General features: G+C 32.4%; 1 protein-coding gene across 2 annotated transcripts in view; it reads left to right on the top strand.

Annotated features, from left to right (window-relative positions):
* LOC135125262 (chondroitin sulfate synthase 1) overlaps positions 1 to 21,154 on the top strand; it is a 42,840-nt gene extending 21,686 nt beyond the window's left edge. For both annotated transcript variants that reach the window (XM_064050702.1, XM_064050703.1), the window contains exons 3-6: positions 7,010 to 7,190; positions 13,550 to 13,707; positions 13,768 to 13,969; positions 19,948 to 21,154. In XM_064050702.1, the coding sequence (XP_063906772.1) occupies positions 7,010 to 7,190; positions 13,550 to 13,707; positions 13,768 to 13,969; positions 19,948 to 20,897 (1,491 nt within the window). In that variant the 3' untranslated portion in view covers positions 20,898 to 21,154. The remainder of the gene's footprint in view (positions 1 to 7,009; positions 7,191 to 13,549; positions 13,708 to 13,767; positions 13,970 to 19,947) is intronic.
* The last annotated feature ends 2,012 nt before the right edge of the window (positions 21,155 to 23,166 follow it).

The following is a 23,166-nucleotide window of genomic DNA, read 5'->3' as shown; positions in this document are numbered from 1 at the left end:
ACAATCAATATGTATTAAGGAGTTGAAAAGATATATAAATCAATTTTGTTATTTTATATATTTTATAAAAAAAAAAAATCATGAGGTTGTTCAGCCCTTTCAAAGAATTTTTAATAACCTGGGGCTTTTCGATGTTTTATTTTTGAAAAAATTTAAAGAGATCGTGGTGTCCCAATTTCTTCTTTTTTTTTAGGATTTTAAAATAATTTTGGTATCTGACGTTTGGGGGTCCATAATGGCCTTTTCTAAGAATTCTAAAAAAAACCCGGGGGACCATGGTGTCTGTTTTCTTTTTTAAGAATCCAAAAAAACATTTTGAATCGCGATGTTTTTTTTTTATAACTTCAAAGAAGTTTTTTTGTTTTTTTTTTTTAAGAATTTGAAATATTCTTGAAGCCCAGTGGCTTTATTTAATTAATTTAATGAATTTTAAAGAATCTTAGGAGTCCCTAGTGTCTTTTTTTAAGAATGCAAAAGAATATTTGGGGTCCCTACTGTCTTTTTTTATTTGAAAAACCTCTGGGATCCTTTGTTTTTTTGGAGGAATTTAAGAGAATCTCAGGGGTTCCCAGTGCCTATTTTGGAGGAATTTAAAAGAAGCTCAGGGATTGACAGTGTGTTTTTTTGAGAGAATTTAAAAGAATCTCGAGGGCCTCTTGTGTTCTTTTTTTTTTTTTTTTGGGAATTTTAAGGAATCTCGGGGACTTCGTGTCCCTTTTTGGGGGAATTTAAAAGAATTTTGTGGGGCACTAGTTCTTCTTTAGGGAAATTGAGGGAATTTAAAAGAATCTATAGCTCTCCTAGTGTCTTTTTGGAGGAATTTAGACGAATCTTAGGGGTCCCAAGTTCCTTTTTTGAAAGATTTTGCAAGAATTTCGAAGGCTTGTAATGTCTTTTTTTGGAGGGGATTTAAAAAAATCTATAATCTCCTAGTGTCTTTTTTTGGAGGAATTTAGACGAATCTCAGGCCCCAAGTGTCCTTTTTTGAAAGAATTTGCAAGAATCTCGAGGGCCCCTGGTGTCCTTTTTTGGAAGGATTTACAAGAATCTCGGGGGTCCTTTGTTTTTTTTGGAGGAATTTAAAAGAATCTCAAGGACTCCCAGTGTCTTTTTTTGAAGAATTTAAAAGAATCTAGAGCCCCTCGTGTTGTTTTTTTTCTTTTTTTGGAAAAATTTTTAATAGTCTCGGGGGGGCTTCGTGTCCCTTTTTGGGAGAATTTAAAAGAATTTTGAGGGGAATCTCAGGGGTTTTTAAGGTATTTTTGGCGGGAATTTACAAGAATCTCGGGTCCCCTAGTGTCTTTTTTTTTGAGGGACATTTAAAAGAATTTTTAGGGGGGACTGAAAGCATTTGAAAAAATTTCGGCAATTCTTTTTTTTTTTTGAGAACCCTCGATAGTTTTGGTTTTGAAAATATTTAGCGAAGCCTCGAGTGCATTTTTTGGGGGGAATTTAAAAGAATCTTGGGGGTCCCTAGAGTCTTTTTGGAGGAATTTAGACGAATCTCCGGTCCCCTAGTGTCTTTTTTGGAAGGAATTTAAAAGAACCTAGGGGTCTCCTAGTGTTTTTTTTTTTTGAGGAGTTTAGACGAATATCAGGGACCCTAAGTGTCCTTTTTTGAAAAAATTTGCAAGAATCTCGGGGGGCCCTAGTGATGTTTTTTAAGGGAAGTTAAAAGAATCTCGAGGGCCCCTGGTGTCCTTTTTTGGAAGAATTTAAAAGAATCTCGGAAGCCCTTCGTGTCCCTTTTTGGGAGGAATTTAAAAAAAATTTGAGGAGAGAATATACAAGAATTTCAGGGGTTTTTAAGCTATTTTTTGGGGGGAATTTACAAGAATCTCGGGTCCCCTAGTGTCTTTTTTTGGAGGGAATTTAAAAGAATCTGGAGGTTTCCTAGTGTCTTTTTTTTGAAGGAATTTAGACGAATCTCAAGGACCCAAAGTGTCCTTTTTTGAAAGAATTTGTAAGAATCTCCTGGTGTCCTTATGTTGGAAGGATTTACAAGAATCTCGGGGTCCCCACTGTACTTTTAATTTGACAAATTTTAAAGTATCTTGAGGGCCATTCGTGTCCTTTTTTTGGAGGAATTTTCAAGAATCTTTGGGACGCTTTGTGCCTTTTTTGTGGGGCACTAGTTTTTCTTTAGGGAAAGAATTTACAGGAATCTTAGGGGCTTCTAATTTTTTGGAGGGAATTTAAAAGAATCTATAGCTCTCCTAGTGTCTTTTTTGGAGGAAGCCCATCGTCTCCCTTTTTGGGAGGAATTTAAAAGAATTTTGAGGAGAGAATATACAAGAATCTCAGGGGTTTTTAAGCTATTTTTTGGGGGGAATTTACAAGAATCTCGGGTCCCCTAGTGTCTTTTTTGGAGTGAATTTAAAAGAATCTGGAGGTTTCCTGGGGGTCCCTAGAGTCTTTTTGGAGGAATTTAGACGAATCTCCCGTCCCCTAGTGTCTTTTTTTGGAAGGAATTTAAAAGAATCTAGGGGTCTCCTAGTGTTTTTTTTTTTGAGGAGTTTAGACGAATATCAGGGACCCTAAGTGTCCTTTTTTGAAAGAATTTGCAACAATGTCGGGGGTCCCTACTGTCTTTTTTTATTTGAAAAATCTCTAGGATCCTTTGTTGTTTTGGAGGAATTTAAAAGAATTTTGTGGGGCACTGGTTTTTCTTTAGGGAAAGAATTTACAGGAATCTCAGGGGCTTCTAATTTTTTGGAGGGAATTTAAAAGAATCTATAGCTCTCCTAGTGTCTTTTTTGGAGGAGTTTAGACGAATCTTAGGGATCCCAAGTTCCTTTTTTGAAAGATTTTGCAAGAATTTCGGGGGTTTGTAATGTCTTTTTTTGGAGGGGATTTAAAAGAATTTATAATCTCCTAGTGTCTTTTTTTGGAGGAATTTAGACGAATCTCAGAGGCCCCAAGTGTCCTTTTTTGAAAGAATTTGCAAGAATCTCGAGAGTCCTTTGTTTTTTTGGATGAATTTAAAAGAATCTCAGGGACTCCCAGTCTTTTTTTTCTGTTTTTGGAAAAAATTTTAATAGTCTGGGGGGGGGGGGGGGTTCGTATCTCTTTTTCGGGGAATTTAAAAGAATTTTGAGGGGAAAATGTACAAGAATCTCAGGGGTTTTTAAGGTACTTTTTGGGGAGAATTTACAAGAATCTCGGGTCCCCTAGTGCCTTTTTTTGGAGGGAATTTAAAAGAATCTAGAGATCTCCTAGTGTCTTTTTTGAAGGAATCTAGACGAATCTCAGGGGCCCAAAGTGTCCTTTTTTGAAAGAATTTGTAAGAATCTCGGGGGCCCATAGTATCTTTGTTTTGAAGGGAAGTTAAAAGTATCTCGAGGGCTCTTGGTGTCCTTATTTTGGAAGGATTTACAAGAATCTCGGGGTTCCTACTGTATTTTTAATTTGAAAAATTTTTAAAGTATCTTGAGGGCCAATCGTGTTTTTTTTTGGAGGAATTTTCAAGAATCTTTGGGACGCTTTGTGTCTTTTTTGAGAGAATTTACAAGAATCTTAGGGGGGACTGAAAACATTTGAAAAAATTTCGGCAGTTTTTTTTTGAGAACCCTCGATAGTTTTGGTTTTGAAAATATTTAGCGAGGTCCCGAGTGAATTTTTGGTGGGAATTTAAAAGAATCTTGGGGGTCCCTAGAGTCTTTTTGGAGGAATTTAGACGAATCTCATGGACCCCTAGTGTCTTTTTTTTGGAAGGAATTTAAAAGCATCTAGGGGTCTCCTAGTGTCTTTTTTTTTTGGAGGAGTTTAAACGAATCTCAGGGACCCTAAGTGTCCTTTTTTGAAAGAATTTGCAAGAATCTCGGGGGTCCCTACTGTCTTTTTATTTGAAAAATCGTTGGGATCCTTTGTTTTTTTGGAGGAATTTAAAAGAATCTCAGGGACTTCCAGTTTTTTTTTGTTTGGATTTTCGCGGTGTTTTAATTATCTATTCCACATTTTTATTTGGCAATTTTCGATTTTACAGTTTTTTGATTTGAAATTTGTCGAAAATTACAGAGTTGAAAAATTCAAAGTTAAAACCTCGAAAATTGGCAAATCCGAATTTTGAAACGAAAAATTGAGAAATTGAAAAACCAAAAACTGATGAAACACAGATTATAAAATTATAAAATTAAATAAACGAAAAATGGAAGAATTGAAAAATTTCTTCTCGAAAAATTAAAAATTGAAAAACTGAAAAATCGAAAAATTGAAAAAACCAATTATTAAAATCTCAAAAAAATGTGAACTCAAAAGTTTGTGATGTAGGAAAGGAAAAATCAAAGGTTGAAAAAATCTTAGGGTCCTTTGTGTCGTCTTTTTAAGAATGTTAGGAAAACTTGGGTGCCCTTGCCGTTGTATTTTTGAAAACATTTGAAAGAATCTTGGAGCCTTTTTTAAGAATTAAGAGTGTTAGGTGCTTTGGATCTGAAAGAATTTTAAAGATTCTTGGGGGTCCCCAGAGGCTTTTAATGAATTTTGACGAATTTTGGAGGTCCTTAGTGTCCTCTTTTTTAAAAATATGGAAGAATATCGGGGACTTCTAGTGTCTTTTTATTTAAGAAAACCAAAAAAATGTTGGGTCCTAATATCATTTTTAAGAATTTAAAAGAATCGTTAGTAGTGTTTTTTTTTTGAGGAATTTAGAAAAATTTCGGGGGTTATCAGTGTCGTTTTTTTAGAAAAATTTTCAAAAATCTTGGGGACGCTTGGTGTCCTTTTTGGAGGAAATTTAAAAGAATCTCTCAAAGGGACTGAAAAAAATTGAAAAAATTTCCACATTTCTAATATTGTCTTTAAATTTTAGAGCCCCTGGTAGTTTTGATTTTGAAAAATATTTAGTAGTGAGGTCCCTAGTGTATTTTTTGGGAGGAATTTAAAAGAACCTTGGAGGTCCCTAAAATCATTGTTTTGAGAAATTTAGAAGAATGGGGGGCGTCGCCTTTTTTTGGAAAAAGTTACAAGAATCTGGGGGGAGGAGTGTCTTTTTATTTAAGAATACCAAAAAACTGTTGGGTCCTAATATCCTTTTTAAGAATTTAAAAAGATCGTTAGTAGTGTTTTTTTTTTTGAGGAATTTAAAAAAATTTCAGGGGTTATCAGTGTCGTTTTTTTAGAAAAATTTTCAAGAATCTTGGGGACGCTTGGTGTCCTTTTTGGAGGAAATTTAAAAGAATCTCTCAAAGGGACTGAAAAAAATTGAAAAAATTTCGACATTTCTAATATTATCTTTTAATTTTAGAGCCTCTGGTAGTTTTGATTTTGAAAAATATTTAGTAGTGAGGTCCCTAGTGTATTTTTTGGGACGAATTTAAAAGAACCTTGGAGGTCCCTAAAATCATTTTTTTGAAAAATTTAGAAGAATGGAGGGGTTCGCCTGTTTTTGGAGGAAGTTACAAGAATCTGGGGGGAGAAGTGTCTTTTTGGAGGAATTTATGAGAATCTCCGAGGACTTTGGGGGGTTGGAGGTTGGGAAAGTTTAAAAGAAACTAGTGTCCTTTTTGTGGATGAATTTAGAAGAATTTCGGGAGCCCCAAGTATCCTTTTTTTTTGAAAGGATTTACAGGAATTTTTGGACGGAATTTTAAAGAATCTCAGGGGTCCTAGTATCTTTTTTTTGGAGGGGATTTACAAGAACCTTAAGGGTGCTAATGCCCTTTTTGGGAGAATTTTCAAAAATCTCTTTTAGTGAGAAGGAATCTCACCTAGTGTCCAATTTTTAAGTTTGCGAAGTTTAAGGGAGCGAAAAAATCACGGGGTCCCTTAAATTTTGTAACTTCCGATTCCATTTTTCGATTTTTCATTTTTCAAAAATTAAAAGGTTAAAAAATCGGAAAACTAAAGGTGATAAAACAAATAACTTTCGTGTCGTCGATTTCCTGCTTCTTCAAGTTTTATTTTCTTTTCCCGACCTTTTTTTTTTTCTAAATTTCGCAACAAGTCGACCACAAAATTAACATTACCAATCACTAAAAAATTTTCACACGAAAAAACCTCTGTCACAGTTCGCTTTATCCAGCGACGTCATTGTTTATTCTGAACTTAACTTAATTGCTTTACAAGATGACAAAGCTGCGTCGATCTAATTTTTGCATTAAGAAAATACACAAACAGCGCGTAAAAAACGTTGTATTTGTCAAACCAGAATTACGTTCTTGGAAAAATAAACACCGCCACTCACATCCTCAAAATAAGTTATTTAAAAAGCTGGAACATCATTATTAACTCGCTGTATATATTCATGCAATTCACACGTCTTTTTTCCGTCTATTATCTGCGTCATGCGAACTATTATCCTTCCTCTGGGAATTATCAATTATCATACATAATTAGTACACTTACTAGTACTACCGTTACGCAAATGCGTCGTTCTTTCAAGGAAAAAATCTATAGTGCGTTCGTTCGCACCACCTAACCTCACTTATTACTTATTAGTGTCACCTGTCATCGTATTTCGTTTAACGAAATAAGGCCACGTCCATCACCTAGTTAAAAATGCGATTATATCATTTAAAAGATCATGATTTATTTATCCTATCACATAAAAATCGGTTTTATGTGTTAAGCTGCCGGTCATTGTTCTATTAAAGGGGTAATTTATATTTATTTCATTTGCGCTGCGAACAGGAAACCGTTGGCATCAATTTCATGCTATATAGTTATTTTTTATTGACTTAATGCGGAAGTACGGTGCGTCCAACGTTTCGCTTAAAAAAGTAAACACCATCATTAATATCATTACGATTTTCGTAATCCGATTCGGCGATAAATCGAACCACCTATAGCGTCTAATTGCAAATAAACGCCGCAACTAGGTCGTGTATATTTTCTGTTTGGTTCCACTTAAATTAAGACGCTTCCTCTCCGCAACCTACAACAATATACGCGAACGGAATTTCAAACACCCAGTACCACGAATAACCTTGTCTTCTACAAACCAGTACGACAATAAAAACAAACCTTGAGAACCATTACTAAACAAAAACCTTTGACGTGTGCGTTTTTTCAGGCGCTTCAGGTCCAGAGTTACCAGCAGGAGAAGATAGAGCTACATAGAGACATCGCGGCTTCTATGGAGGAGCTAGGGTTCAGGATCCGGAATCTGCAGAATGCGAGTCTGGTGGAAGGTTTGCCCCTGTTTCCGGAAAGTAGGGGGTCGGAGAAATATCTAGGGGACACGAGTTTGCTGGGTGTGTATACTGGTTCTTGATGGAAACGGGATTAATAAGAGCGCGCTACGGGTTTTTATTTCGTTGGGATCCGTCAACCGTTATTGCAACTGCATAACCTACTTATGTAACCGGTCTTTTCCGCGACGAGATTATGATTCACGATTATTCAATGGATGGTCGTAAGGGTCATTTGTTAGCATGCACTTGCGTCATTGTAATCTTTGTTGACGTTGTCGGTTTGGGTTCTCACGAATTGCAAATTGTGGGAGAAAGTTTGGACGGAGGAGGGGTTTCGGGTTTTGGTGGATGGCGGGGTTGGGGCACTAAATGGGGTTGGTTGTGTGGCGACCAATCGCAAGGAAGCGCTTCGGCGCTGAATTCGAATTTTGTTATTATTATTAAAAATTTTTAAGTTTCCAATTTTGTAATTTTTGTGTCTTCAATTTTTCGCTTTTAATTTTTTGTTTTGCATTATTTCGAGTGTTCAGTTTCTATTTTTTTTAATTTTTCAATTTCTCCATTTTTCATGTTCAATTTAAAATTTTCCAATTTTTCATTTTTTTTAAATGTTGAGCCTAAAATTTTTCAGTTTTGTATTTATTCAACTTTTTGAGCTAGATTTAATTTTTTGCTTTTTCAATATTTTGATTTTCCAATTTCTTGATATCTCAATTTTTCCATTTTTCGATTTTTGGATTTTCCAACTTTTCAAGTTGTCGATTTCTGCATTTTTGGATTTTTCATTTACTGGATTTTTCGCGTTTTGTTTTTCCAATTTTTTGACTTGGATTTTTCCATTTTTCAATTTTTCGAAGTTCTCGATTTCTGGATTTTTCAATTTTGGGTTTTCCAGATTTTTTTGACCTTTCGATTTTCCGATCGATTCTTAAAATTTTCGATTTTTGACTTCGCTATTTATTTTTCGATCGATTCTTCAAATTTTTCGTTTTTTCGATTGATTCCATTTTTCGATTTTTAGATTGTTCGACTTTTTGATTTTTCGGTATTTCGATTTTTCAGTTTGGATTTTTGGATTTTTCAATTTCTTGATTTCTCGGTTTTTGGGTTTTTCCGATTTTTCGACCTTTCGATTTTTCGGTCGATTCTTCAAAGTTTCAATTTTCGACTTTTAGATTTTTTAGTTTCTTAATTTTTCAATTTTCAGATTTTCGAATGTTTCGACTTTTTTGGTTTTTGGTTCTTTCGACTATTTTTCCACAATTCGACTTTTCGATTGATCCAATTTTCGATTTTTGAATTTTCCAACTTTTCCGAGTTTTCGATGTCTGGATTTTTGGATTTTTCAGTGTCTCGATTTTTTGGTTTTTGGGTTTTCCCGATTTTTCGACCTTTCGATTTTTTTATTGATTCTTCAAATTTTCGATTTTTGACTTTTAAATTTTTCGATTTTTGCACTTTTTTGATTATTCGACTTTTCGATTACTCAGTTTTTCACTGTTTGGATTTTAGATTTTTCATTTTTTTGAGCCTTCGAATTTTCGAGTTCTAAATTTTTGAACTTTTCGAATTTTCAAATTCTCGCCCTTTCCACTTTTTATTTCATTAAATTTTGTAATTTTCAACTTTTCTACTCTTTGAATTTCTCGATATTTTAATTTTTGTTTTTTTGTTTTGTTTTTCCTTTCGATTTCTCCACTTTTCGATTTTTCGATTGATTCAGTTTTTAGATTTTTTGACTGTTCGACTTTTCGTTTTTTCGCTTTCTCAATTTTTGGATTTTCCAAATTTCCAGTTCTCGATTTCCGGATTTTTGGATTTTTCAGATTCTCGATTTTTCGATTTTTCAATGTTTCGACTGTCCGATTTTTCATCTTTTCGGTTTCTCGATTTTTCGAATTTTCATATTTCGTCTCTTCAACTTGGATTTTTCAATTTTTCACGTTTCGATTTTTCGATCGATTCTTCAAATTTTCGATTTTCGACTTTTAGATTTTTCAATTTCTTCATTTTCGATTTTCAGATTTTCAAATTTTTCGACTTCAAGATTTTTCAGTTTTTTGACTTTTCGATTTTTTGGTTTTTCGTTGTTTCGCTTTGTCGATTTTTGGATTTTCCAACTTTTCCGAGTTCTCGATTTCTGGATTTTTGGATTTTTCAATTTCTTAATTTTTCGGTGTTTGGATCTTTCAATTTTTCGATTTTTCGATCGATTCTTCAAATTTTCGATTTTCGACTTCTAGTTTTTTTAATTTCTCGATTTCCAGATTCTCAAAATTTTCGAATTCGAGATTTTTCAATTTTTTGATTTTTCAATTTGTGAATTTCCTATTGCTAACTTTTCGATTTCTCAATTTTTGGATTTTTCAATCACTCGATTTTTCGGTTTTTGGGTTCTTCCGATTTTTCCACTTTTCATCTTCTCGATGTTTCGACTTCCCGATATTCATTTTCTGGATTTATCGATTTTTCGAATTTTGATTATTCTACTTGAATTTATCGACTTTTTGACGTTTCGGTTTTTCGCTTGATTCTTCAAATTTTCGATTTTTGGGTTTCTTAATTTTTTGGTTTTTCGTACTTTCGATTTCTCGATTTTTGTTTTTTCCAACTTTCCGAGTTCTTGATTTCTGAATTTTTGGATTTTTCATTTCTCGATTTTTTGGTTTTTGGGTTTTTTCCGATTTTTCAAATTTTTATTTTTCAGTTTTTAGTCTTTCTGATTTTTGGATTTTTTGATTTTTCGGCTTTTCGATTACTGAACTTTTTGATTTTAAGCTGTTCAGTTTCAAAATTTTTCAGTAAATTTTTAAAATTTTTCGCTTTTTTCGTTTTAAATTTTCTATTTTTCAGTAATAAGATTTAAATTGTTTCAATTACAAATTCGATTTTTTTTTTTGGAATTTCTGATTTCGATTTTTAGATTTTTTGACTTCGTTTTTTCGATTTGTCGATTTTTGAGTTTTCCTTTTTTTTATTTTCGGAGATATTTTTCAAATTTTGGATTATTCGATTTTTCGAATGTTCTATTTCTTTATTTTTGATTTTTAAAGTGTTCTATTTCTCGGTTTTTTGACATTCCGATTTCCCGCATTTTGGACTTCACCGAATTCTCGATTTTGCCATTGTAGGATTTTTAGATTTCTCAATTTTTGACTTCGATTTTTGGGTTTCTTGACCTTGTTTTTTCGATTTTTGGAGTTTCGACTCCGTTTTTTTATTTTTCAATTTTTTTAGTTTCCGATTTCTTGATTTTTCGACTTGAATTTTATCAATTTTAATTCTTTCGAATATTCGATTTTTGATTTCTGGATGCTTTGATTAATTAATATTTTCGATTTTTTGGATTTTCTGATTTCGAATTCTCGATTTCTAGGTTTTTTGACTTTCAGATTTTTTGGATTATTCAGTTTTTGGACGCGTCGTTTTTTCGATTTCTCGACTTTTCGCATGTTGATCTCGACTTGGATTTTTCTATTTTTCGACTTTTCGATTTTTCGATCGATTCTTCAAATTTTTCGACTTCAAGATTTTTCAGTTTTTTCGATTTTTGGATTTCTCGATTTTTTAATTTTTCGATTTTTTTGGTTTTTGGTTCTTTCGATTGCCTTATTTTTCCACTATTCGACTTTTCGATTGATTAAATTTTCGATTTTTGGATTTTCTAACTTTTCCGAGTTTTCGTTGTCTGGATGTTTGGAATTTTCAATATCTCGATTTCTCGATTTTTGGTTTTTTTAATTTTTCGATTTTACAATTTTACGATTTTTCGAGTTCTAAATTTTTTAATTTTCAGATTTTTCGATATTTGCATTTTCTCAATTTTTTACTTTCGAACTTTTTGAATCTTCAATTTCTTGATTTTTTAAACTGTTTGATTTTTAAATTTCTCGACTTCGATTTTTCAAATTCTCACCCTTTCGACTTTTTATTTCATGAAATTTTGGAATTTTCAATTTTTTTATTCTTTGAATTTCTCGATATTTTAATTTTTGTTTTTTTTTTGTTTTTCCTTTCGATTTCTCCACTTCTCGATTTTGCGATCGATTCAGTTTTTAGATTTTTTAACTGTTCGACTTTTCGATTTTTCGCCTTCTCAATTCTTGGGTTTTCCAAATTTCCAGTTCTCGATTTCCGGATTTTTGGATTTTTCAACTTTTCGATTTCTCAATGTTTTGACTGTCCGATTTTTCATCTTTTCGGTTTCTCGATTTTTCAAATTTTCATATTTCGTCTCTTCAACTTGGATTTTTCAATTTTTCACGTTTCGATTTTTCGTTCGATTTTCGACTTTTAGATTTTTCAATTTCTTCATTTTTCGATTTTCAGATTTTCAAATTTTTCGACTTCAAGATTTAAAATTTTTTGACTTTTCGATTTTTGGATTTCTCGATTTTTTGATTTTTCGAATTTTGATTATTCGACTCTTCGACTTGGATTTATCAACTTTTTGACGTTTCGATTTTCCGATCGATTCTTCAAATTTTGGATTTTTGGATTTTACAACTTTCCGAGTTCTTGATTTCTGAATTTTTGGATTTTTCATTTCTCGATGTTTTGGTTTTTGGGTTTTTCCGATTTTTCAAATTTTGATTTCTCACTTTTTAGACTTTCCGATTTTTGGATGTTTTGATTTTTCGGCTTTTCGATTACTGATTTTTTTTATTTTAAGCTTTTCAATTTCAACATTTTTCAGTTAATTTTTAAAATTTTTCGCTTTTTTCGTTTTAAATTTTCGATTTTTCAGTAATAAGATTTAAATTGTTTGAAGTGTTCAATTTCAAATTCGATTTTTCAACTGTTTTCGATTTTTTTGATTTTTCGATTTTTGGATTTTCGATTCCTTTTTTTTATTTCTCAATTTTTTGGCTTTCCGGTTTCTTGATTTTTCGACTTTTGAGTTGGATTTTTCGACTGGAATTTATCGATTTTTATTCTTTCGATGTTTGGACTTCTCGATTTTTCGATTATTCGGTTTTTTGATTTCTGGGTTTTTTGATTAATTCAAGTTTTCGATTTTTTAGATTTTCTGATTTCGAATTCTCGATTTCTAGGTTTTTTGACTTTCGGATTTTTTGGATTATTCAGTTTTTGGACGTTTCGTTTTTTCGATTTCTCCATTTTCCGATTTTTGGATTTCTCGATTTTTCGATCGATTCTTCAGATTTGCAATTTTCGACTTCCAGATTTTTCTATTTTTTGATTTTTCAATTTTTGAATTTCTTATTGCTTACTTTTCGATTTCTCAATTTTTGGATTTTTCAATCACTCGAATTTTCGGTTTTTGGGTTCTTCCGATTTTTCCACTTTTCATCTTCTCGATGTTTCGACTTTCCGATTTTCATTTTCTCGATCTATCGATTTTTCGAATTTTGATTATTCGACTCGACTTGGATTTATCAACTTTTTGACGTTTCGATTTTTCGATCGCTTCTTCAAATTTTCGATTTTTGGATTTTTTAATTTTTTGGTTTTTCGTACTTTCGATTTCTCGATTTTTGGATTTTTCAACTTTCCGAGTTCTTGATTTCTGAATTTTTGGATTTTTCAATTTCTCGGTTTATCGGTTTTTGGGTTTTTCGATATTTTGATTTTTTAATTTTTCGAGGGATTTTTCGGCTTATCGATTTTTTGATTTTTGGATTTATCGATTTTTGAACTTTTCCATTTTTCGATTTCTCAAATTTTTATTTTTTATTCTTCTGTTTTTTAATTCTTTTGATTGCTCTATTTTTCCACTTTTCGATTTTTTAATTTTTTAACTTTTCGATTAATCATTCTTTTGATTTTAAGCTTTTCAATTTTTCAGTTTCTCAATTTTTCAGTCGATTCTTAAATTTTTCGATTTTTTGTTTTAAATTTTCGATTTTTCAGTAATACGATTTACAAAATTTTTGAATTTTTCAATATTTCAACTTCCAACTTGCTCAGTTTTTCAACTTTCAATTTTTCACTTCAATTTCCGGTTTTTTAATGTCTGTTTTTAATTTTTCGATTTTTCAGTTTTTTGAATTTTTAATTTAACAGTTCTGGAAATCTTATTAATTTTGATTTTTCGAATTACATAAATCGAAAAACTTCCGAATCTCTAAAAATTCAAAAATAGGTGCTTCACAATATAAACAAACAAAAAACATAAATCAGTTTGAATTTACCGCCAATATACCTCACTGTGATTGGTCCACACATTAACTAATCCATGCCACAAAATAAACTTCGCCTAGTGAGCGGCAAAGTCCTCCACTTGTGAAAGCGGCCCCTTTGTCTAATAAATATTTCTCCCACGAGTCAATGACTGCCCGCTAGACACAAACATCCAAACTATTTAAACCATTAAACAAAAGACTTTATGTTCTTGGCCCAGACACCACTACAAAAATAAACACCGACTCTTTGTTTTACTTTAGTTTTTTTTCCAGGTTTACCGGGAAGACTAACCCGACAGCAACCCAGAAACGTAGACGACGTCCTAGACTGGGAACTGATATCGAAAACGCTCTACTCCTGGAGGGACTTGAACCCTCGACGGCGCATCGGGTCGTGTTTGAAGGAGGGCCTTAGCGACGTCGTGCGTGACGTAAGCATCGTGTGACGTATGGGCCGTACTTGACGTTTCTTTTTTTTTTTCTTTTTTCAGATAATGGAAGTCATCAATTCGTACTCTAAACAAAGAGGGCGGGTTATAGATTTTAAGGAAATCCTGTATGGGTACTGGCGGCTTGATCCCGTCCACGGTGTGGATTTAATTTTAGATCTTTTACTGGTTTATCGTAAATACAGGGGGCATAAAATGACGGTTCAAGTTAGACGGCACGCCTACGTCCAGCAAACTTTCACAGGTAATGATTATAACAATTTCGTGCTCTAGTTAAGAGTTTAAGAGGCTAGACGATGAGAGCACAAATAAACTTGTGGGTGTTATATTATATGTAGGTAGATGAAGGTGGCAGCTTGTCTTCACGACTACTGTGGGTATATTTAGATCCATTATGTGTGTGACTACGAGAGTATTTCGTTGCACAAATTTTGCACATTATTTTGTAATAAATGCAAATGAATAAAATTTTCGCATCCACTATAGTGGGTTTACCGAACAGATGGAGCGATCGTGTGCGGGTCACGTGTTGACAAGTGAGCGTCCGAGCTTACAAAATAACGTCAAAATTGAAACGTGGAAAAAGTTTTTAATTATAAGGTTTTCAATTTTTGAATTGTTATTCGTTCAATTTTTAATTTTTTTAATTTTAAAATTTTTGTATCCTTCAATTTCTCTATATTTGGATTTTATCATTTTTTCTATTTTTCGATTTCACCATTTTTGGATTCTTACAGTTTTCAATTTCTCGATTTTTTGTTTTCTCGATTTCTCCATTTTTTGACGTTTTGATTTTTCGATCGATTCTTTGAATTTTCGATTTTCGACTTTTAGATTTTTCAGTTTCTCGATTTTTCGATTAAAAGCTTTTCGAATGTTTTGCATCCTCGACTTCTGGATTTTAAGATTTTTCAATGCTCAATTTTCGGGTTGGTTCTTGGAATTTTCCAATTTTTCGTTTTCTCTTCTTCGATGTGGCTTTTTAAATTTCTTGACCTTCCAATTTTTCGATCGATGCTTTGAATTTTAGATTTTTGATTTTCCAATTTCTCAATATGTCGATCTTTGGATTTTCCAACTTTTCCAGTTAGGTATAGATTTTTGGATTTTTTTGACACTGATTTTTCGAGATTTTTTGGTTTTTGGATTTTTCAATTTTCAGTTTCCGATTTTTCAGTATTTGATTTTGTCCATTTTGCGACCTCTGGATTTTTCGACTTTGATTTTTAGATTTCTCGATTTTTCAACTGTTCGATTTCTCGATCGTTGAATTTTTCGAATACTCAATTCCTCGGTTTTTCCACTTTCCATTTTTTCGACTTCTGTTTTTTGCATTTCTCGATTTTCAGATTTTTCAATTTTTGAATTTTTCGAATGTTCGATTCCTCCATTTTTCGATTTCCCGATTTTTGGAGTTTCCAACTTTTGGATTTTTCGACATTGTTTTCTTTGATGTCTCGATTTTTTGGCTTTGCGATTTCTTGATTTTTCGAATATTCGGCTTCTTATTTTTGGATTTTTCGATTATCCATCGATTCTTCAAATTTTTGATTTCTCGATTTTTTGGAATTTCTGATTTCGAATCCTCGATTTTTAGATTTTTTTGACTTTCTTTTTTTAGAAAAATTTGTTTTTTTTTAATTTTTCGATTTTTCAACTCAAATGTGTTTCTCGATTTTTCAATTTTTTGATATTTCGACTTCCGACTTCTATTTTTAGATTTTTCAGTTTCGTTTTTTGGTTTTCTCAGTCGATTCTTCGCATTTTCAATTTTTAGATTTTTGAATTTTTGAATTTTTTTATTTTTGGATTTTTCCGCGTAACCATTTTTCGATTTTTGAACTTTTTAATTTTTAGATTTTTCGACTTCCTTTTTTCGATTTCTCGATTTTTGGATTTCTTGATTTATCGATGGATTCTTCAAATATTCGATTTTTGGATTTTTTGGTTTCGTTTTTTCGATTTATCGACTTTTGAACTTTTCAATTTTTCGAATGTTTGATTCTTGGATTTTTCGATTGCGATTTTTGAATGTTTCGGTTTTCGGATTGTTCGTTTTCGCTGTTCAGATTTTTCCATTTTACTTGTTTTCGATTTTTGGATTTTTCGATTTTTTGACTTTCCGATTTGTCAAATGTTCAACTTCGATTTTTCAATTTTTCGACTTGACTTTCTATTTTTGCATTTCTTGATTTTTCGATTTTTGGACTTCCCGATTTTCCGAATATTCATTTTTTTGATTTTTGGATTTTTCGATTAATCCATAATTCTTCAAATTTTCGATTTTCGACTTTTCGATTTTTCAATCTCTCAATTTCTTGATTTTTGGATTTTCCAGTTCTGGATTTTGCAAATTTTAGATTTTCCGATTTTTCCGGTTTTCATCTCCGTTTTCTCCATTTCTCAACTTTTCGATTTCCTTATTTTTGAAGTTTCCGACTTATGGATTTTTCAATTTATTCTTCAAATTCTCGATTTTAGATTTCTCGATTTTTCGACTGTTCGATTTCCCGATTTTTGGAGTTTCCGACTTTTAGATTTTTCGAATGTTCAATTTTTCGATTTTTCCATTTCGTTTTTTCAATTTCTCGATTTTTCGATTTTTAAATTTTTGATTTTTGATTTCCCCATTTTTGACTTTGATTTTTTAAATGTTCGAATTTTCGCATTTTGGATTTTTCGACATTTACGTTTACGAGTTCTCGATTTTGCCATTCTTGGATTTTTGGGTTTTTGGATTTCCGTTATTCGGTTTTTGGATTTCCCGAATTTTCGACTTCCGATTTTTGGATTCCTCCACTTCATTTTTTAGATTTCACCTGTTTTCGATTTTTTTGATTTTTGGATCTTTCGATTTTTGGATTTTCCGAGTTTATGATTTTTCATTTCCTCGATTTTTCAATTTTTGGTTTTTTTTGATGTCTCGATTTTTAGACTTTCCGATTTCTTGATTTTTAGATTTTGCAGTTGGATTTATCGATTTTAATTTTTTCGATTTTTTGACTACGATTTATCAATTTTTGGATTTTTCGATTAATCCAACCATTCTTCAAATTTTCGATTTCTCGATTTTTTTGAAATTTCTTGAAAGGTTCGATTTTTGACTTTTCGATTTTTCTTGATTTTTGGATTTTCCAAATTTTCCAGTACTCGATTTCTGGATTTTGCAAATTTTGAAGTTGTCGATTTTTGGATTTTCCGATCTTTCGTTTGCTCGATTTTTCGATTTTTGGATTTTTCGAGTTTTCATCTTCGTTTTCTCTATTTTTCGACTTCGTTAATGGATTTCTCGATTTTTCGATTTCCCGATTTTTGGACTTTCCGACTTTTGGATTTTCCGACTTTGTTTTTTTTTTGATGTCTCGATTTTTTGACTTTGCGATTTCTTAATTGTTCGAATATTCGGCTTCTTATTTTTGGATTTTTCGAATAATCCATCGATTCTTCAAATTTTCGATTTCTCGATTTTTAGATTATTCGACTTTCTTTTTTTTTCCATTTTTTTTTTTATTTTTCGATTTTTTAACTCAAATGTGCTTCTCGATTTTCCAATTTTTTGATATTTCGACTTCCGACTTCGATTTTTGAATTTTTCGGTTTCGTTTTTTCGATTTTTCTTGTTTTCTATTTTTGATTTTTCGGAGGATTTTTCGGCTTATAGATTTCTCGATTTTTGTTTTTTTGGATTTCTCGATTTGTCGAAGTTTGTATAAATGAATAAAGACCAGCGAACAGTAAGATAAATATATTGCTAGTGACAAGTGTTAGGATAAATAAGAATGATAAGAATAGAGTAGTATATGACCGTGCGGTCGAGATAGTTGATTGTTAGTTACGAATTGAGAATTGTGAATTGAATGTGTATGAATGAGTTAAGAATTAAGAATGAATGCTACCCTGTGTTCCAAGGTGGGGGTGGCTCTGGCTCCCACCCTTACGGGTGAGGAGGGGTGAAACAGGTCCCCGCCAGAGGCTCTAACACGATTCATCTTCGAATTTTCAATTTTTCGATTTTTGAATTTTTTGATGTTTCAACTTCTCGACTTCGATTTTTGAATTTTTCAATTTTGTTATTTTTGGATTTTTCGGCTTGTCGATTTTTCGATTTGTGAACTTTTAAATTTTTCGAGTATTCAATTTTTGAATTTTTCAACTTTTTGGATTTCTTGGATTCTTCAAATTTTCGATTTTTTGTTTTTTTTTTTCAATTTTTGGATATTTCGACTTCGATTTTTAGATTTTTTGGTTTCGTTTCTTCGACTTGGATTTATCGATTTTTGAGCTTTTTTCGAGTGTTCGATTTTTGGATCTTTCGATTTTTCAATTTTTTGATTTTTCGACTGTCATTTTTAAAATTTTCGGTTTTCGGTTTTTTGATTTTTGAATTTTTCGAGGGATTTTTCTGCTTATTGAATTTTCGACTTGGATTTTTAGATTTTTGGTTTTCTCGATCGATTCTTCGAATTTTCAATTTTTCGATTTTTGAATTTTTCAATTTATTTATTTTTGGATTTTTCCGCTTAACCATTTTTCGATTTTTAAACTTTTAATTTTTAGATTTTTCGACTTCCTTTTTACGATTTCTCGATTTTGACTTTCCGATTTGTCAAATGTTCGACTTCTTTATTTTTGGATTTCTCGATTTATCGATCGATTAAAATTTTCGATTTTTCAATTTTTTGATATTTCGACTTTTCGACTTCGATTTTTCAATTTTTCGACTTGACTTTTTCTATTTTTGTATTTCTTGATTTATCGATGGATTCTTCAAATATTCGATTTTTCGTTTTTTTTTGACTTTTCAGTGTTTTGATCGTCTTTTCGACTTCGATTTTTGGATTTTTTGGTTTCGTTTTTTCGATTTATCGACTTTTGAACTTTTCAATTTTTCGAATGTTTGATTTTTGGATTTTTCGATTGCGTTTTTTGAATTTTTCGGTTTTCGGATTTTTCGGTTTCGTTGTTCAGATTTTTCCATTTTTCTTGTTTTCAATTTTTGGATTTTTCGATTTTTTGACTTTCCGATTTCTCAAATGTTCGACTTCTTTATTTTTGGATTTCTCGATTTATCGATCGATTCAAATATTCGATTTTTCAATTTTTTTGATATTTCGACTTTTCGACTTCGATTTTTCAATTTTTCGACTTGACTTTTTCTATTTTTGGATTTCTTGATTTATCGATGGATTCTTCAAATATTCGATTTTTCGTTTTTTTGACTTTTCACTTTTTTTATCGTCTTTACGACTTCGATTTTTGGATTTTTTGGTTTCGTTTTTTCGATTTATCGACTTTTGAACTTTTCAATTTTTCGAATATTTGATTTTTGGATTTTTCGATTGCGATTTTTGAATTTTTCGGTTTTCGGATTTTTCGATTTCGTTGTTCAGATTTTTCCATTTTTCTTGTTTCCGATTTTTGGATTTTTCGATTTTTTGACTTTCCGATTTGTCAAATGTTCGACTTCTTTATTTTTGGATTTCTCGATTTGTCGATCGATTCAAATTTTCGATTTTTCAATTCTTTGATATTTCGACTTTTCGACTTCGATTTTTCAATTTTTCGACTTGACTTTTTCTATTTTTGGATTTCTTGATTTATCGATGGATTCTTCAAATATTCGAGTTTTCGTCTTTTTGACTTTTCAGTGTTTTGATCGTCTTTTCGACTTCGATTTTTGGATCTTTTGGTTTCGTTTTTTCGATTTATCGACTTTTGAACTTTTCAATTTTTCGAATATTTGATTTTTGGATTTTTCGATTGCGATTTTTGAATTTTTCGGTTTTCGGATTTTTCGATTTCGTTGTTCAGATTTTTCCATTTTTCTTGTTTTCGATTTTTGGATTTTTCGATTTTTTGACTTTCCGATTTGTCAAATGTTGAACTTCTTTATTTTTGGATTTCTCGATTTATCGATCGATTATTCAAACTTTCGATTTTTCAATTTTTTGATATTTCGACTTTTCGACTTCGATTTTTCAATTTTTCGACTTGACTTCTTCTATTTTTGGATTTTTTGATTGTCAACTTTTTCGATCTGGCTCAATGTATCGATCTTTTCAGCTTTCGAACTTTTCAACTTTTCATTTAAATTTTTCGATTTTTAATTTTCAGCTTCTTCAATTTAACGATTTTACTACTCCATCAGTTCGGTAAACAGAATATAGTTTTAATTAAAATGTCTGTACGATGTATAAAAATTCCTTTATTATGTCTCTACAGAAATCTCCATCCGAGAAGTAAAAAACTACGACTTCCCCTACATGTCTCAACGCTCATCCACCACAGCAGCCATCCCCGTCCACCAGAAGCTCGTCAAGCACTTGGTCTCCACCTTCGAACAAATCCCCCCCATCCTCCACCCCAGCCCGCCCAAAAAACAAGAAGTCATCAACTTCGTCCTCCCCCTCAGCGGCCGCTACAAAATCTTCCGCCGCTTCCTCAAGATGTACGAAGACGTCTGCCTCAAACGCCAAGAAGAAGCCAAACTCTTCGTCGTCCTCTACCAGAACGACCGATCCTCGGACTTCCTGCGCAGCGGCGCCCTCATCGAAGACGTCCAACGCACCTACGGCAGCGACGCCGTCGTCGCCATCTACACCAACGAGACCTTCTCCAGAGCCCGGGCCCTCGAGCGCGGCTTGAGCCTCCTCAGCGGCGACGACCTGGTGCTCTTCATGGACGTGGACATGATCTTCCACCCCCGCAGCCTCCAGCGCGTCCGCCAGAACACCGTCAAGGAAAAAAGTGTCTATTTCCCCATAGTGTATAGCCTGTACAATCCTCGACTCCTGAACAGGACGTACCCCGATAATTACTCATTTTTCACCGACGATATCGTAGACGAAGACAGCGGTTTCTGGCGGCAGTTCGGGTTCGGGATCGTGAGTTTGTACAAAAGTGACTACGTGGGTTTGGGGGGGTTGAACTTGCTGATATCCGGGTGGGGGTTCGAGGACGTCACCTTCTACGACAACGCGATCAAGTCGAGCTTGAGGATCGTGAGGAGCGTCGATCCTAATTTGATCCACGTCTATCACTCCATCGAATGTGATATTAATTTAGACGCTGCGCAAAAAACTATGTGCTTGGGGACTCAGGCGAATATGTTGGGGTCTTTGAAGCAGCTGCAGAAGGTGTACGAGAGGTACGAGGAGGTGGTTGTTAGTTAGGGGTCGATAGTTTTTTGAAAATGACTGTGATCGCATCGTATTGTTTTAATTTTAACGAAGTTCCTGTTTTTCGAGCTGTATTTAAAATCTCAATTATTGACAAGTCTGAATTAGTTGAAATTAAGGGCAATGTTGCTGTTGAGGCGAGCGTTAGCTGTTATTTATGTTTTAAGTTGCCAAGAGAAACTGCCATAATGTATGTAAGGATGCATTTATATACTTGTATTAAAACTAGCGCAATAAATTTTATATTTTTAGTTGGTGTTGTTTGTGGAGAGGAAATGCCAAAACTGTTTTACCTAAGTTTGTTTATTGCCGTTTCTATCAACATTGTAAAAAGTGAGGTTAGTCACACCGCTGTTTGGGATTTTTGTTCGATACGGTTGGCGGCAATGAAATCTGACATTTATTTGAATTACGTTCAAGTTTTGCGTCCACTTTTTCCTCAAGTCCGAAAAAATACCTTGAACACGACAATATTACAAAATTTATACCGAAAGTGGCAGCTATTAAGTACGGTTGGCACAGAACATACGATTGGTTACACTACCGTGCCTGGGGTTTTTATTCAATACGGTTGAGAGCCATGACATTATGCAAGTGACAACTTTTTTGATATAAAAAAAAAAAATTCCAGCGTTTTAACCTCACTTGATTTTCCCTTATTTTTTCAAAATTTACACTGGGAGAAAAATATACTCGGTTACCAAACAGATGGAGTCGTAAAAGTGTGTATGTAACTGAAAATCGAAAAACTGAAAAAAAAATGTAAAATAAAATTAAAAATTGAATTGAAAGCTTAATTATTTAATTACGTTCCAAAGTTTTAAATCGGAAAATTGAAATATCGGAAAATTTCAAGTCGAAAAATTGAAAAATCGTAAAGGCGAGAAAGCGAAAAGTAAAAATCAAAAAATCTAAAAAATGAAAAGTGGAAAAATCGAAAATCGCAAAGTCGCAAACTCGAGAAATTTTGAAAAATCCAAAAATCGATTGATCAAAAAATCTAAAACTCGAAAATTCGAAATTTCGAAAAATTCAAAAATCAAAAATCGGAAAGGCGAAATATCCAAAAATCGAAGACTCGAATAAACTGAGAAATCCAAAAATCGAAAAGTCGAGAATTGATAAATCCAAAAATCGAAAGATCGTAGAATCAAAATCGTAAAAAAGAGAAATTCAAAAATGGATAATCGAAAAATCCAAAAATCGACAAAAAACTCAAAGTCGAAAAGTCGAAGTCGAAAAATTGAAAAATCTGTAAGTCGAGATCTGAATTGACAAATCTAGAAACTGAAATATCGAAAAGTCGAAAAATCCAAAAATTGAAATTTCGAAGAATTCAAAATTCGAAAAATGGAGATTTTGAAATATCGAACAATTAAAAAATTACCGATCGAAAAGTCGAGAAACACAAAAATATAGGTGTAGATTAAGCGAAAAATCCAAAAATTGAAAAGTCGAAAAACTGAAGAATCTAAAAATCGATAAATCGGAAATTTGAAAACTCCAAAAATCGATAAATCAAAAAATCCAAAACGAGATTCGAAAAGTCGAAAAATTCAAAAATCACATATCGGAAAGTCGAAAAATCCAAAAGTCGAAAAATTGAACAATCCAAAAACCGAAAACTTGAAGAATAGATCAATTCAAAATCGAAAAATCGTAGAATCGACGTCGTAAAAAGAGAAATCCAAAAATCTAAATTTCGAAAAATCGGCCAATCGAAAAATAGAAAAACCGAAAATTCAAAAATTTTTTAAAATCTGAAAGTGGAAAGGTTGAAAAATGAGAGTCTAAAAATCGGTAAAACGGAAAATTGAGAAATCGTAAGTCGAAAAATTAAGAAATTGAAAAATGGAAGTCGAAAAATCGAGAAATCGAAATTTTGAAAAAATCAAAAATCGGTGGATCAGAAAATTCAAAACTCAAAAATTTGAAATTTCAAAAAATTTAAAAATTAACATCACAAATCGGAAAACGCAAAAACCCAAAAATCGAAAATTCGAATGGACTGAGAAATCCAAAAACCGAAAAATCAAAAAATCGAAAGATCGTAGAATCGAATTCGTATAAAAGAGAAATCCAAAAATGGACAGTCGAAAAATCCAAAAATCGACAAATCGAAAGCTCAAAAAAAAAATCGAAAAATTGAAAACTCTTGAAGTCGAAACATCAAGAAACTGAAAACTCCAGAAGGCCGATAAATCCAAAAATTGAAATTTCGAAAAATCCAAAACTCTAAAAATGGAGATTTCGAAATATCGAA

This window comes from Zophobas morio, unplaced genomic scaffold (assembly GCF_036711695.1).
Source record: "Zophobas morio isolate AGI-343-1 ecotype UQ-CSIRO unplaced genomic scaffold, CSIRO_AGI_Zmor_V1 ptg000008l, whole genome shotgun sequence".
NCBI classification, from domain to species: Eukaryota; Metazoa; Arthropoda; class Insecta; order Coleoptera; family Tenebrionidae; genus Zophobas; species Zophobas morio.
The sequence above is the reverse complement of the archived record's forward strand: the minus strand, read 5'-3'. Positions and strand labels throughout refer to the sequence as shown.